Genomic DNA, 14188 nt, shown 5'->3' with positions numbered 1-14188 from the left:
GTTCCCCTTCATTCCCTCTCTCTCTCTCTCTCCTATACATGCATGACATCCCTTCATCTCGGGGGCATGTGACTTGCAGGATCACTGCAGCATTGTGTGCGTTCCTCTCCACATGCTAAATCACATGGCTCACAAGCATCTGACAGGGGCCCTGTTTAGGCCCAGAAATACACACACACACACACACACGTGTACACACACACAAGTGTACACACACACACGTGTACACACACACACGTGTACACACACACACACACACACACACACACTCACACACGGCCTGTTGGTGGATATGGAAATCGTTAATAGTTACCACAGAATGCCACGCTGTGGGCCATGTTGAGGCACCAGCACCGTATTCAAGGCCTTGGTGCTTTAGTGCAGGATGGCTACCAGGCCAGGTTAAAGTGCTGAATTAATTGCCACCTCAATGAATGAGGTGTGTGTGTGAGAGTTTGAATGTGTGTGTGGAGGGATGGGGCTGTGTTGTGTATGTATGTGTGTGTGTGTGGGTGTGTGGGTGTGTGTGGGGGGGGTGTTAATATATTGTGCTAAGTAGAGGAACACAAAATAGAAAGGGAGAGATAGTGAGAGACAGAGAGCTGAGAGAAGAAAGAGAGGGGTCCCCCCGTATTCATGGGTGCGAGGGGAAGTGTATGCGTAAGTGTTTTGGCCTGTGGTCCGGGGGGCCTGGCAGCACCCCTGCACTCCTCTGGGGGCAGATGCATTGATTTGCTCATTAGGGCCTGGATGAGGGCTGAGGGCGTGCTTTTTGGGGGGAGATTTTTTATAGTTTTTTTTCTGCCCGTCTCTCGCTTTTCTTGCTCTCTCTCTCTCTCTCTCTCTCTCTCTCTCTCTCTCATTGAGCAGTGCTCAGCAGAGGGGTGTGGCCGTCTTCTCCCCCCACTGCACATTCTGAAAACCCTGAAACGAGGTGGACAGGGGTGTTGGTGGTGTGTGTGTGTGTGTGGGGGGGGGGGAGGGGGGAGTTGAGTGGGCGATGTGCAGTCTGTGTGTGAGAAGAGAGAAGAGAGGTGTGCTTGGGAGTGTGTGTGTGTGTGTGTGTGTGTGTGTGTGTGTGTGTGTGTGTGTGTGTGTGTGTGTGTGTGTGTGTGTGTGTGTGTGTGTGTGTGTGCGCGTCAGTAAAGTAAATGAGAGAGAAATAAAGCGAGGGAAAGCAAGAAAAGCTAAAGCAGAGTGCCCTGCATATTCATCAGCGGGCCGGCTCTGCTGTCTGTCCCACGGAGGGCTCCCGCGTGGGCGGGTGAGGGGGAGTGACGTTTGTCCTCCCTCTCCTGACAGCCCCTTTGCTGCTGAGCGGAGCTGAGCTGTGTCCTTTAAAACTTAAGACGAAGGAGAAGAAGAAGAGGATAGGAGGGGAGGGGAGGGGAGGGGGAAAGAAATCTGCAAATGGGGTTCCTTATCCCCTTTTATTATTTGCATCGGCCTAAAAAAAGGAGCGAGGGAACAAGAGGGGCCAGAATGAAAGACAGAAAGCGAATGGGGAACAAGAGAGGCCGGAGAGAAAGAGAAAGAGGGATGTTAAATGCACTGGCGCTATGCTGAAGAGTGGCGTGGGGGTGGGGGGGGGGTGGTGGAGTGGGGGTGTGAGGCTTTTTATATAATGATGGCACTGGGTTGCCCGTTTAGCCTCTTGGGTCTGCTTTCCTCTCTTTCAAACCAGCTCTCCAGAGGCCTGGGGGGAGTGTAGGAGGAGGTGTCTGTGTGTGTGAGTGTGTATGAGCATGTGTGTGTGTGTGTGTGTGTGTGTGTGTGTGAAGGAGGGGGATTGGGGGGGGGGGGCTTGAATGAGGTTCTTGTAACTACCTCATAAATGCCACTTGTCCGTCGGCGTCTGTGGAGCCGAGGTTGACGACCTGTCAATCAAGCGCCTAAGTGCCCAGCTGGAGCTTTCAGGCGAACAACATGGCCGCCGCCGCTGCATTGTGCGGGGGGCTCCTCTCCGGCACTGGCGTGCTGCTTAATCCCACCGTTTCCCCCGGACAACAGGGCTTTGGCGGGGGGTTATTATTGCAGCGCCCAGCGGGAGGGGAGACCGTGGCATTGGCGTTAAATATCCCATGTCGCGGCTTTTAGCAATGGGAAACAACTTCTGCAAGTGCTAGAGGAAGACATCCCGTGTATTGCTAATAAAAAGGTCAGAATTACAGCCGTTGACCGGACACGTGGGAACAGATGTGGTCGAGCCGGTCGGCAAAGCCTCTTGCGTAATGCAAGGCCTGAGCTTCATGCGTTTGCCAAGCAATTTGGGTATCATTTTACCATAATGCAAGAACATATGGCATGTTGGCGTAATGACACTTAATTCACTTAAATCTGTATGACGGAGTGAAAATGACTGCAATCAGAGGTGATAGATTGTACATACAGTACAATGTATCACCTATACATACAGTGATGTCAGGAATGGTGAAGGGCTTAGGGACAGCCTTATACTGGTCAAACACTGAGACCGATTCTCACACACACAGAATGAACCATGCTGAAATTGATCTCTGACCAAACTTTGAAATGCCTACATTGTAAACCAATATATGTGACCCTGCAAGGCGAAACCAGTCGTTTTGGTCAAATTTACAAAATTAAGTTAATGTGCTCACATTTTATGGTACAGCCAATCAGGACGCAGGGCGGGAGTTTCATAGATGTGACATAGCGTAGAAGCGACTGTGAGACTGTTATTAGCGTCACGGGTTGGCTTCGATGTGAGTGGTTGAAGTAGCACGTCAATAGATGACGGACAAGTGGCTTATTCAATCATATGCAAGCATCTTTTGATTAGGCCCAGCCTTCTGAAGCAACACTTCAATGGATCGATTCCAGATGGATGAGTGGAGCTAGGCGGAGCGAAATTCATCTGGCTAGGGTCAGGTTACACATGAACGGCCATTGACTAAGCTTTCCAACGATATGTATATCGAGGGTATTGCAAAAAGTATCGCTAAGATAACCGCATCCAAAGTTGGCATGGTTCTCCTGTCATGATACGCCAGAAGAGGAGAAAATCACCTTTTTAAGTAAATTGTCACGTGCGAGAGTGTGAGGACACAGCTATTATTAGCCTTACGGTAGCGTGACTTTGAAGCAGATGAGTGACTATGTCCAGTGTTATCAACCGAGTGAGTGTCTTTTTCTGCCCCCTAGTTAATACCAGGGACGGTCATAAGGTGTCACTATAGAATATAATTAATGTATTTCAGGGGAAGTAAGGGGAGAAGAAGTTCTACTGCTTCGTCAATGGAAAACTTCTCCTGGTCCGTAAAATGACGCCAGGATATTTCTAAAAGTTCCTGCTTTTGACCGTTCGTGCCCTGAAAGGCAAGTCTTTCACATTCATATTCGGTTACATCTGCCAAGAACGATATAGAGCTTACACATTGAGTAACGAATAGCCTAATGAGTAGGCTACATTAGCTCTACCGTAAAACCTTATAGCGGCGTGGACAAATGGAATGACTGCTAATGTGTTTAATCTTCACCTAAATAAAGTCAGGGTTTAACAGTCAAAACGTATGTTTATCCATGAAATTTGTTCACAATATGAAAGTGTAGACTGTATACTGTTGAATTGTGCAAAAACGTGAAATTCGACGTTTGTTTATTGTGGATTTTCTCAAAATAGCACTGTGCGCAAGACGACTGGTTTCGCCTTGCAGGGTCACATATCACAATATATGTTGGCAGTTATGTTGCAATAAGTTATTGCAATTGCTTATACACGACCTTTGGACACAGGACCATTTTCCTTTCAAAAATAGTCAAAGAAACTACTTAGACAAAGCTTTGGCCAAGCAATGGTTGAAAACAATTCTATTGAATAGGCCACATTTCTTGTGTGGGACTGAAACCTCTGTGAGGTGGTAAAAAAGCAACCAAACTCCCCCAACACGCACAAACTGAGGTAAACCTATTAGTGCAACAAATGTAACTTTTAGCTTTCCCTTGGGAAACAAGCATCTCGGATGTCAGACCGTTCACAAAATGGAGGTGTTGGATACAGCACTAGCTGGGGAAACAGCAAGGCCCACGTCCTATTATGTGCTTCAAATCCCTCCAGGCAGCTTGAGGGGAGGGGCCACTTTTTCCCCCCTGGTAACAAAAGGTGTGTTTGGGAAGAGATCGCCTTTCACAGAGCACCGTAGCCTGCTTCGGGAAGGAACAAAAAAAAAAAAAAAAAAAAAAAAAAAAAGTCTTCGGCTTTGGCATCGTATCTGCTGAATGTTCCTGCCACTGCGAGAGAGGGCTTCAGGCAAGAGAGTGAGAGACAGAGAGACAGAGAGAGAGAGAGAGAGAGAGAGAGAGAAAGAAAGAGAGAGAAAGACGCAAGTAATACTCACTGGCATATCAAAGTGAAGGAACAGCAGCAGCTGTAGCATCTTGCTTCCTTTTGTGAGAAGGGAGAAAGGGGACAGGAGAGAGAGACCTAACACTACAGGTTTGGCCAAGGCAGGAAAAAAATAAAAAGGAAAAGCTATAAGCTTCAGCTCCCAAGCCTGTGCCGCCAAAGGAAGAAAGAAGGCTAACCTGGGAGAAAACTAAAAAAAAAAAAAAACCTGCAGCAGCTGCACAGCACCGATTGTCTAAAGACGTTCAATCAATCCTGCTGCCATCACCTCCAACACTGATTCATGGTGCTTTATGGTTCATGCTTATGATAGACTGAAGGAATTTCCCCATAGAAATCATTCCCCAGGATATTCATGTACGATTTGGAGGAATTCCTACATAATGCTACAAGTGACACTCCTTTCTCCACCAGACCAGCCATCCAAAAAAAAAAAAGTGCTGACATCTAAAACCAAAGCTTAAGATGAAGGACTTTCTGAATGTTGTCATACGGACCCGATACGCTGCTGTGGTGGAGGTTTCGGTGCTTGCGCTCCCACATCAATGCTCAGAAGACGGTCTGTGTGAGATGACAACCCCCCCACAACCCAAGCCAACACAATACAGCATTACAACCCAAACAAGCCTTGTCATCTGAAAAGTCATCATTCACTCTCAGCCTTTTGCTTTCCTAGTCTGGGGCAGCCATAGCAGAGGAACAGACTGGAGTCGGAGAGCCTTTAAGGTGATTTACTGCGACATATTTATAAAAAAAAAAGGGGGGGGCAGACATGAGAGAGGACCATGTGTGAGATGGGGGGGCAGTTCACAGGTCAAGTGGCACCCATACAAAAAAGAAGATGAATTTTCAAGAGGTGGGGGGTGGGGGTTCATATTTCTGGTGGAGTTGCACTGCTTTATGGTCCGAAGGCGAGCCCTCTGACTAGCAAACAGTGAGTCACCCCACTCTGATACCCGTGACGTTCTCATGACATCTAGATGATGCTTTGTCGGCTCCCAAACCCTTCAGTCCCGAACCCTCCCCCACCTCTGACAGGCATAACTGTCACTCAAACCACAAAGGGCAGAGAAGAACGTGATGTCTTACTACAAAGTGGCTGGGATGGAGGAGAGCCGAGTTTTTGTATCCGTATGTGTGTGTGTGTGTGTGTGTGTGTGTGTACTTGCCACCCATCTTTATACACAATGTCCATACATTTCTTCCCAATGTCCTAGATGAGAAAGAAAAAGTCATCTGGTTGCCTTCAGTCTCTATGTCTCTGACTGGACTGATTTAGGAGTCCTGATGACAGACGTCTGCCATATCTCTCAAAATGATGAACAAGCAGAGCATAGCGGGAGTTTGGAGTCAGTCGTTTGGAGTGTGTGAAATAACACACACGCGGAGGAAATTTCAGAACTCTCTGGTACGCCAGCTCCCAGTTCATTATGTTTACACAGGCAGCTGCTGCAAGACTGCTGTAGAGCAAGATCGTAAAAAATGGAGTTTAAGTTCAATTCTAGGAGGTGGGCTACAAATCTCAGCAAATCTGATGAGTTGGCATCTGACCCCTTTTTAAATGCCTCCAGAGAAAAAAAAAAGCAGAGATCATTCCTGACATGTCAACTTCCCTCGGCCAAGTGCGGCCGAGCCGGCCGCAAGATCAAAACGTCCCGCCGCGACGCGGCAGATAAGGCCAGTGCTGATAGCTAGGCTTCTTTCTCTTGTCAGGGCCGGCTCTTTTTTGGACCTCTGATGCCGCTATCGGCGCACCTCCTGGCTTCTGTCAAATGCCGTCGGTGATGGATGGGCTGCCGGGCCGGGGGTCTGGAGTGATTGGGCAGCTTCTCCGCGTGGTTTCCGGAGAGAGCATTCGTCACGGTTTTTGGAGCATCAACGTATGATTGGCTAATTAAGACCTATACAGAACTACAATAGTGTCTATACAAATGCCTGATGGTTTTGTTTTTCGCTGAGGGAATGAAGTCATAGGGCTCTTTAATTAGGAGGCCTGAGTTAACTTACACAGGTTTAGACAGATAGCTTTATTTCTCTGCACGGGGAAATTGATTTGTAGCACGATCACTAGGTACTTCATTACGGTGTCACAAACGTACATAAAAGTATTTCATCACACCATAATAGTCCATTATAAGTCTACATATTTGTAGACATACTGTACATACCTGGACAGAGTCAATAGCTGCTCTCAGACATAGATGTAAGTCTGCAACCGCATATCTGAACAACATATCTCGATATTTGGAACTCAGAACTTAGGCGGCTCTTACACTACTTCCCTCCTAGTATTTCGGACAACATTACGTAAATGAGCTCATGTCTGAAAGAAGCAAGAACGTGCAGAGATTCTGTTCATGTGCGTGTTCAGCCACGCGGAGATTCTGTTCATGTGCGTCGGTGTCATTCACACATAATGTCCACATGTAAGCATTATATCTGAATCACCCGAAGGGTCAGACATCCGTTTGACAAAGATCTACATATAGTGCAGGAGACGTGTCTGAAAACAGTTAGTGTGACTAAACTCTGCATTTGGAATAGACCCCAGATAACACATACAGAGAGCGGAGTGCCTGTGCCAACGTGATTCACCTCAACGATGTGCAGTAGAGTCGACTCTCACCCAGACCCACACTAACGGAGAGTGTCTGAAACTGTGTGAAGTCCACTCACCTCAATGATGTAGAGGACGATGTTCTTGTAGAAGCAGTAGAGGATGCACTTGGCCACTCGATTGTAGTTCCAGGCCCCGTGGACAAGCAGGAGGTTCTTCAAGTACTTGAACTGCAGGGGGAGAAAGGTGAGGAAAGACACAGATAAGCCTGATGGGACAGAGCGAACAGGAAACACACAGGGAGCTCGGAGCTCCGATCAACAATCGCAGCATCCACAACAAACACTGATACACAAACCCACAAAATGGACCTTGGGGAAGCTCTGACTGTTGGATTAAAACTAGGGAACAATCTAATCAGCATTTTGACGGAAGGAAGCTGGTATCGGACGGGGGACTGCAGAGGAGGACTAGGCAATGTTGAGCTGACTGGACACATTCTTGGCACATTCTGTGGGGTGATTTTTTTGCAATATTTTTAACCGACCTTGAGCTTACTGGGGGTTTGCTGAAAGGGGGAGAGGAAGAGAAAGGATCTCTCAGTGGAACAGGGGGAGTTGGTAGGGACGGGAGTACACTCATGGGGGATATACATGTATGGGAAATCTTACTTTGTCTTACACAATGCGATCTGCCCTAACATCCCAATGCAGGTGCATCATGGAACGTCAATGAACAGCAGAGGAGAGAAGTCTCCCTTGGCAACCATAAACAGAACACACAAGCATGTTACCGCAGAGCTGTGGTGGCTATGGAGGCTGTTGCTATGAGGGCACTCGGGCGGTAGTCCTTCTGCTGTGATTGATGGACAGGGGAACTTGGTGCGACTTTCTTAGAACAACACAGATGTCAAGCTGGGGTAAACATGCTTTACATGCCTTAAGGTAAACACAGGGTCAGTTACACCCGGTCAGGGGCAGGAAAGGTGTCTCTGTGTGTGTGTGTGTGTGTGTGTGTGTGTGTGAGAGAGTGACAGTGTGTATGCCCAAGTATGCCCATGTATTTATTTGTGTCTGTATTTAAGGATGTGCATACATATGTGCACAGGTATGTGTGTGTGCCTCTTTATATGCACTCAATCTGTGTATGTGTGTGTGTGTGTGTGTGTGTGTGTGTGTGTGTGTGTGTGTGTGTGTGTGTGTGTGTGTGTGTGTATGGTGTCTGAGCGCACAAGCAGGATAGGAAGCAGGATAGGAGTTTGTGTGTGTGCGTGCATGTGTTTGTGTGTTTGTGTGTGTGTGTGCGATGGCCATGAGGATCGAGTGAAGAGGAGGAGGAGGAGGAGGAGGAGGAGGAGGAGGGTTTCAGGAGCCGCTGTCTCTGGGCCTGACCCCTGGAGCTCAGGGGAGCAGAGCTGCTGACAGACAAGCAGCAGTGGAGCAGGGGAGCAGTGGTGGAGTGGGGTGTGCAGGGAGGAGTGGGGTGTGCAGGGAGGAGTGGGGTGTGCAGGGAGGAGGTGGGTGTGCAGGGGGGGTGTGCAGGAGGAGGTGGGGAGTCAGGGGGGGTGTGCGGGCCGTTCCGATCCCTACTCTCATTCTGCTGAGTTTCTGGGAAGCGCCGCATGGAGCTGCAGCCCCATCACTCAGAGCCTGCCACGCACACCCCACCCCCAACACACACACACACACACCACCCCGACCACCTTCCCCAAAAGACCCCGGCTTCAAAAACTCTGAAGGTCTGAACGACAGGCAGAAATGTGTGCTTTGTAAGTCAGTCACCCTGTTAAGGAGGGAGAGAAAGTGGAAAGCGCCTTTGAAGCCTGATTAAAATGTAATTTTTAAATAATGTGTCTTTCATGGGGATGCTAAAGAGGTATTTTTCTTTGGCGGCCGGATGAATTGACCGGCCCTGCTCTCGTTACTGGCGCGCGGACGCCGCTTCCTCGTTCCTGTCGGGCCGGGGTGTAATGTAACGTTAATTTGATCGCGGTGCGACCCGCACACTTCACGTCTGATTAATGATAGAGGGATGAGAGAGGAGAGGAAAAAAGAAAAAGGGAGATGGAAAAAAAAAAAAGAGCGCCCATGCAATCCTTTACCCCTCCTTCCCCTGGTTCACTTCTTAAATATCACACTAGCTGCAGGGGCACTTAAGGCAAGACAGGATCCTTTTGAGCGAAATCTGATGCAACATGGCGAAGAGAATGAGCACAGCCTGTAGCTCTCAATGTACCAGTCAAGTGTGTACCGGTGTGCCAGAAACAGAAAACACGCACATGCACGCACCCACACACACACACACATAAAGGTAAAGGAGACACAGTTGGGTGCAGAGCAGGAATCCATCACCCCCCCCCCCCCCCCCCCCCCACCATCTACACCTCCATGCATGGAGAGGATGCTCGACTTCAGTTACAAGCACAATAACATCGCCTTGAGTAGCATCTCAACTATGACACCTGTGACAAAGACTGGGGATTACAAAACGTGGCCTTTTTAAATTAAGTTTACATAAATGGGAAAGGATCGGGTTCACTCAATTACTTATTGGTAGGGGGAGGGAGAAGGGGAGGGAGAGAGGGAGGGAGGGAGGGAGAGAGAGAGGGACAGAGGGAGAGAGAGAGAGGGAGAGGGACAATAGTCCATTGCCCTGAGTCGAACTGCAATGGATTTGTCCTGGATAAGGTAACCTAAGATCCCTGTGATGTCCCTTAAGACAAATGCTGTTCACCTGGTGAGCCTGCCCGACCTCTGAACCTTGACCTCTGCCCTCCCTGCCCTGCCCTGCTCGGACCCCGTCCTGGCTCACCTGTGCGATGGAGTAGTCTGAGGAGTTGGCGGCCTGCAGGCCCTCGTTGCCCGAGATGCCCACGCCCACGTGGGCGGTCTGGATCATGCCCACGTCGTTGGCGCCGTCCCCGATGGCCAGCGTGATCACGCGCACCTGCTTCTTCACCATCTCCACCACCTCCGACTTCTGCAGTGGAGACACCCTGCACCACAGACAGACAGACAGACAGACAGAGAGACAGAGAGACAGAGAGACATGGGAGATCACAAGAGGGTAAAACCCAGGTAACTGGCCCTCAAGAAATGGTAGTAGTGAATGGTAATGGTAGTCAACTCTTATGAATGCAAGTGATGTCAAAGATATCTCAGTCAATATGAACATGAGGTCAACCATACTCAACATTATTGTACATTAGTGCATTATTTGGGATTTACCATAAATTGTTTTATTGTTTCTCATCCAGTTATACTGTATGGTCCTAAAAGGAATTCAGGCCAAAGCCATAAATCCTGTACAGTAGTTGTATGAAACAGTCATGAACGGCACAAGAGTTTAACTTGGCTATGAATTTCTCAACATGCCCTTAAATGTGCATGAAATTGAAAGAGAACCAAAGTGCCCCCCGTGCCCCCACCCCTATGTTTTATAGAGGTCTAAAGCCCCTGGCCCCTACCTGCCCCCCTGTGCCAGAAGAATGGCGTGATTTCAGCAAAGACAGGAAGCAGGATTCAACTCAAAACACCGACTGTACATCAGAGGATTTGGAGCCATTTTTCTTACACCTAATACCAGCCGACAGTCACTTCCTTTCTCTTTACCTCTCCTTCTGTCCTCCTCTCATTCTCTCGCTCTTCTTCTCTCACTCCCCTCTCTCTTCCTTTCAGTCTCTCTGTCTCTCTCTCTTTCCTTTCTTTATCCTCTCTGTCATCATGTGTCTCTCCGGCTGGTGATCTCAGCGCTCTGATTCCTCTGCCAGCCCCCACAGGCACGGGGTCAAACTGCTACTTGTGATGACCAGACAGATCTGCTTCATCCTGCTGAGAGATCGCAGTCATGCCCCCCCCCCCCCCCCCCCCCGGCCATACCCCACTCCTGCTGCCTCTGACCATCCCCATAACCATCCTTTAACCCCCCCCCACCCCCTAACCTGCAGTGAAGAGACAGCGCTGCACCCACATACTGTACATACATGCCTGGTCTACTGAAAACAGACAGCCTAGTGGTCTCCTTCTCTTTTCTTCCCTCTCTCATTCCTTTCATTCTCTTTTTTCTCTCAGGGTGGGAAGAGAAAGGGCTCTTCGTGAGTCAGCTCGTAGCCTATTCATCTCCAGCACTGTGTGCAGGCCTGGCTCACATCTGATGGCAGCCTCTCTCTTTGTGTGTGTGTGTGTGTGTGTGTGTGTGTGTGTGTGTGTGTGTATGTGTGTGTGTGCACACATGTGTGTGTGTGTGCATGCGCGCGTGTGTATATATGTGTGTGTGTGTGTGTGTGCATACACATGTGTGTGTATGTGAATGCCATGAGAGAAGCCAGACAGTCTGAGGTCATGCACTGCTCTGTGGCCCTGCAGTGGCACCTGCAGCCAGCCTGCTGCCGTTTCCGCAGACACGCCCCTGAGTTTAGGCAGCGCTGCGTCTGCTCTCCTCTGTCTGGGCACCTCAATGCCTGAATACCTCCCTCACAGCAATGACCCCATCACACAGCAAGAGGATCTGGTCTCGTGCTTTAGGCTCTCTCTCTCTCTCTCTCTCTCTCTCTGTGTGTGTGTGTGTGTGTGTAAAGACTGCAGATAGGCACAGCTCTGTGTGTGTGTGTGTGTCTAACCTCTGCAGTTAGGCACAGCCCTCATTAACACTCCATCACGTAGAGGCTGCCGTGTTTATCGTCAGGACTCTGACCTACAGCGGGGCCAATTTGCTCTGAAAATATTCAGCCTGTGGTTCCCTGTAATGGGCCGCCAGCCCCCAGCATTATTCCACAAAGTCTTAATTTGCTTCCACCTCTTTTCCTGCATATATCCACCCCCAACCCCACACCCCCCAGGTCACGACTCTCTAAGGAAGCCTCTTGATTGCTTTATATTCATTCAGTAAAACTGCACAGGCCTATATTTAGTTACACTAATCTCAAAGGCATGGCTTTTAGACAGTAACTGGATGGAAAAACAAACATTCGACTAGCAAAACAGTTCAATTAATTTGACTAGCGGAACAGTTGCATGTTGTTGTTTGGTGCAATGGCGTGTGCAGTTTCTGTGGCAACGGCGGCCTCACCTGCAGCATATGACAGCCTTGCAGGACAGTGCCAGGTCCAGGAAGTACTGGCGCGCTCCAAAGGTGAGGGCGTACTTGAGAGTCTTGCCGTCGATGATTAGGGCGAAGTCGTTCTCTTTGTGCAGCGCATCTCCCAGCATGCCACAGTGATGGCTCAGCGTTTCTCTGGTGTCCTGGGAAACAATAAGACACCAATAAACAACAAACAATAAGAGATGATAACATCCCAAACACAAACACCAAAAACAAGTATTTCTGAAAATACTTAAATACTTAAATAAGTAATATTCGGCCAGATTCCCATACATAGATTAAGCTTAGTCATAGGAAAACAAAAAAACTTTTTCAATAGATATTTTCATTGATGTTTTCTTTTAGTCTAGACTGGCATGTTAAACATAGGTTAGCAATGTAAGCATAAGTTAGTCATTCGTGTATAGATCCAGTTAAGTAATAACATTTGTTTTTTTGTTTTTTTAAATCAAAAATTAGAATTCTTAAGGGCAGTGTTGAAACACTACTAAAGCGAACACACAGCAAACTGTCCCCTTCCTTGAACAAAGCGAGTCTATTCGCCGAGTTGGAAAAATAAAGTGGAACCCAGGCAGCTGTCCGGCCCATCCTGAGTGACGCCAGCCCTTTACATCTGGTCACGCCTCTGGGCCTGCTTCCCCAACAGATTATTATTAATACCATTACCATCAGGCCGGGAAACAAGGCAGAAATGCATCAAAAACATACATATGCCACGCCTCATTACAACAGCAACAGCTGCCTTGAACCCTGGCTTGATGGTTGGGTTGAGTAAGGAGACCTTCTCATGCTCCTGACTGGGAGGACTGGGCAGGACAGGCCAGGAATGGCCTTCATTTTCCTTCCCCTTTACTTTTGCTTTCTTGCATAGCTGCAGATTTTTTCTTCGTTCTTTGGTATCCAGGCACGTTCATCTGGGTTGAAGGGCCCATTTTCAAGGAATGTCAATTCTGTTCAGACTAGGGAAGGTCGGGTAAATGTCTCACTATTAGCTGATTAAACATGGAAGATTTTAATGAATACTGACTTGTTATTTAAGCCTATTTTTTTCCCTTTTTTTCTTATAAAGACACTCGGCTCGACCATTTTCCTGTTGGTTTTGCCTTTTTTAATGGAGACAATTATTCTTTCAGCAGGAACTGAGCAGTTTGTGTTGAGTTTTGCCTGTCGCTGCAGAGGGAGTAGTGGTGTGTGTGTGTGTGTGTGTGTGTGTGTGGGCATGGGGCTGTATTTGGTTTGGGAGAGTGTTGCACTCCATTTGATTTCCCATAAAAAGAGTCACATGACTCCCAGTCGAGAGAGACAGAGAAAGAGAGAGAGAGAGAGCGAAGGAGAGAAAAGAATCCTGGGAAAACAGGAAGGCAGCAGCAGCGGCAGGCTTCTCCTGTGAGGGCAGGAGGCAGCACCTGGACACAACGCGGCTACAGTACGTCTACGGTAACGACTGACGTCTACGGCCTCGGCCTCTACTGTACTGCTGGAAGTGACCGTGGGAGCCTAGCTTTTGGGGTCACCCTGGAGGATTCCGTGGTGTGACCTTTGACACGCTACTGGGGTTTGAACCTGTGCTTGAGTGATGATCGGCCTTCTCAGAGGACCACTTGACACAGATGTGGGGAAGAGGAGGAACTCGATGGGGCTCCCAGTTTTTTTTCCAGTGTGGGAGAGGTTGAGTTCCTGCTTCCAGTGGGCACACATCTTCCGGAAACGCCACTGGTCCCTAAGTGGTTGGTTTGCCATGTTTCATCTTACAGTAGTTCACATTAGGGAATAACGGAAAAGGTTAAGAAAGCTGCTCTAAGAAAAAACATTAAGGGTGTAATGTTATCATAGCCTCCTGTGCAGAGGTTGTCGGCCATGTTGTGCCTTGTGTTGCTACGAGCTGATGTACAAGAGGTGCTGTTTCACAGGGCGTGTTTACACACCAGAGGGGAGGCTCAGAATCTAGATGAAGAGATACTACAGTAAGCACTTGTAAATCATAAGGCCTTAGCAACTCTACACTTAGCCACTGACACGGACGCACATCAAAAGGGACTGAAGCGCCTCGGAGAGCAACGAGCGCTAGTCAGCGGGACGGCTGGAGGGAAAGGTGACGGTGTCCACATGTGTGAAAGTGAACACCGCCGGTTACAAGACCACGATGGGTTCGTACCACTAAACCG

At 48.6% G+C, this 14188-nt stretch overlaps 1 protein-coding gene across 6 annotated transcripts in view; it reads right to left on the bottom strand.

Annotated features, from left to right (window-relative positions):
- The window catches only part of atp8a1 (ATPase phospholipid transporting 8A1), a 141478-nt gene that overhangs the window by 35634 nt on the left and 91656 nt on the right, over nt 1–14188 (bottom strand). For all 6 annotated transcript variants that reach the window (XM_042075160.1, XM_042075163.1, XM_042075162.1 and 3 more), the window contains 3 exons: nt 11991–12163; nt 9735–9918; nt 7043–7153 (listed from right to left, as the gene is read on the bottom strand). In XM_042075160.1, the coding sequence (XP_041931094.1) occupies nt 7043–7153; nt 9735–9918; nt 11991–12163 (468 nt within the window). The remainder of the gene's footprint in view (nt 1–7042; nt 7154–9734; nt 9919–11990; nt 12164–14188) is intronic.

Source organism: Alosa sapidissima, chromosome 20, assembly GCF_018492685.1.
Source record: "Alosa sapidissima isolate fAloSap1 chromosome 20, fAloSap1.pri, whole genome shotgun sequence".
Taxonomy (NCBI): Eukaryota; Metazoa; Chordata; class Actinopteri; order Clupeiformes; family Clupeidae; genus Alosa; species Alosa sapidissima.
Note: the sequence above shows the minus strand (reverse complement) of the source record. Positions and strands in the feature narration are given on the sequence as shown.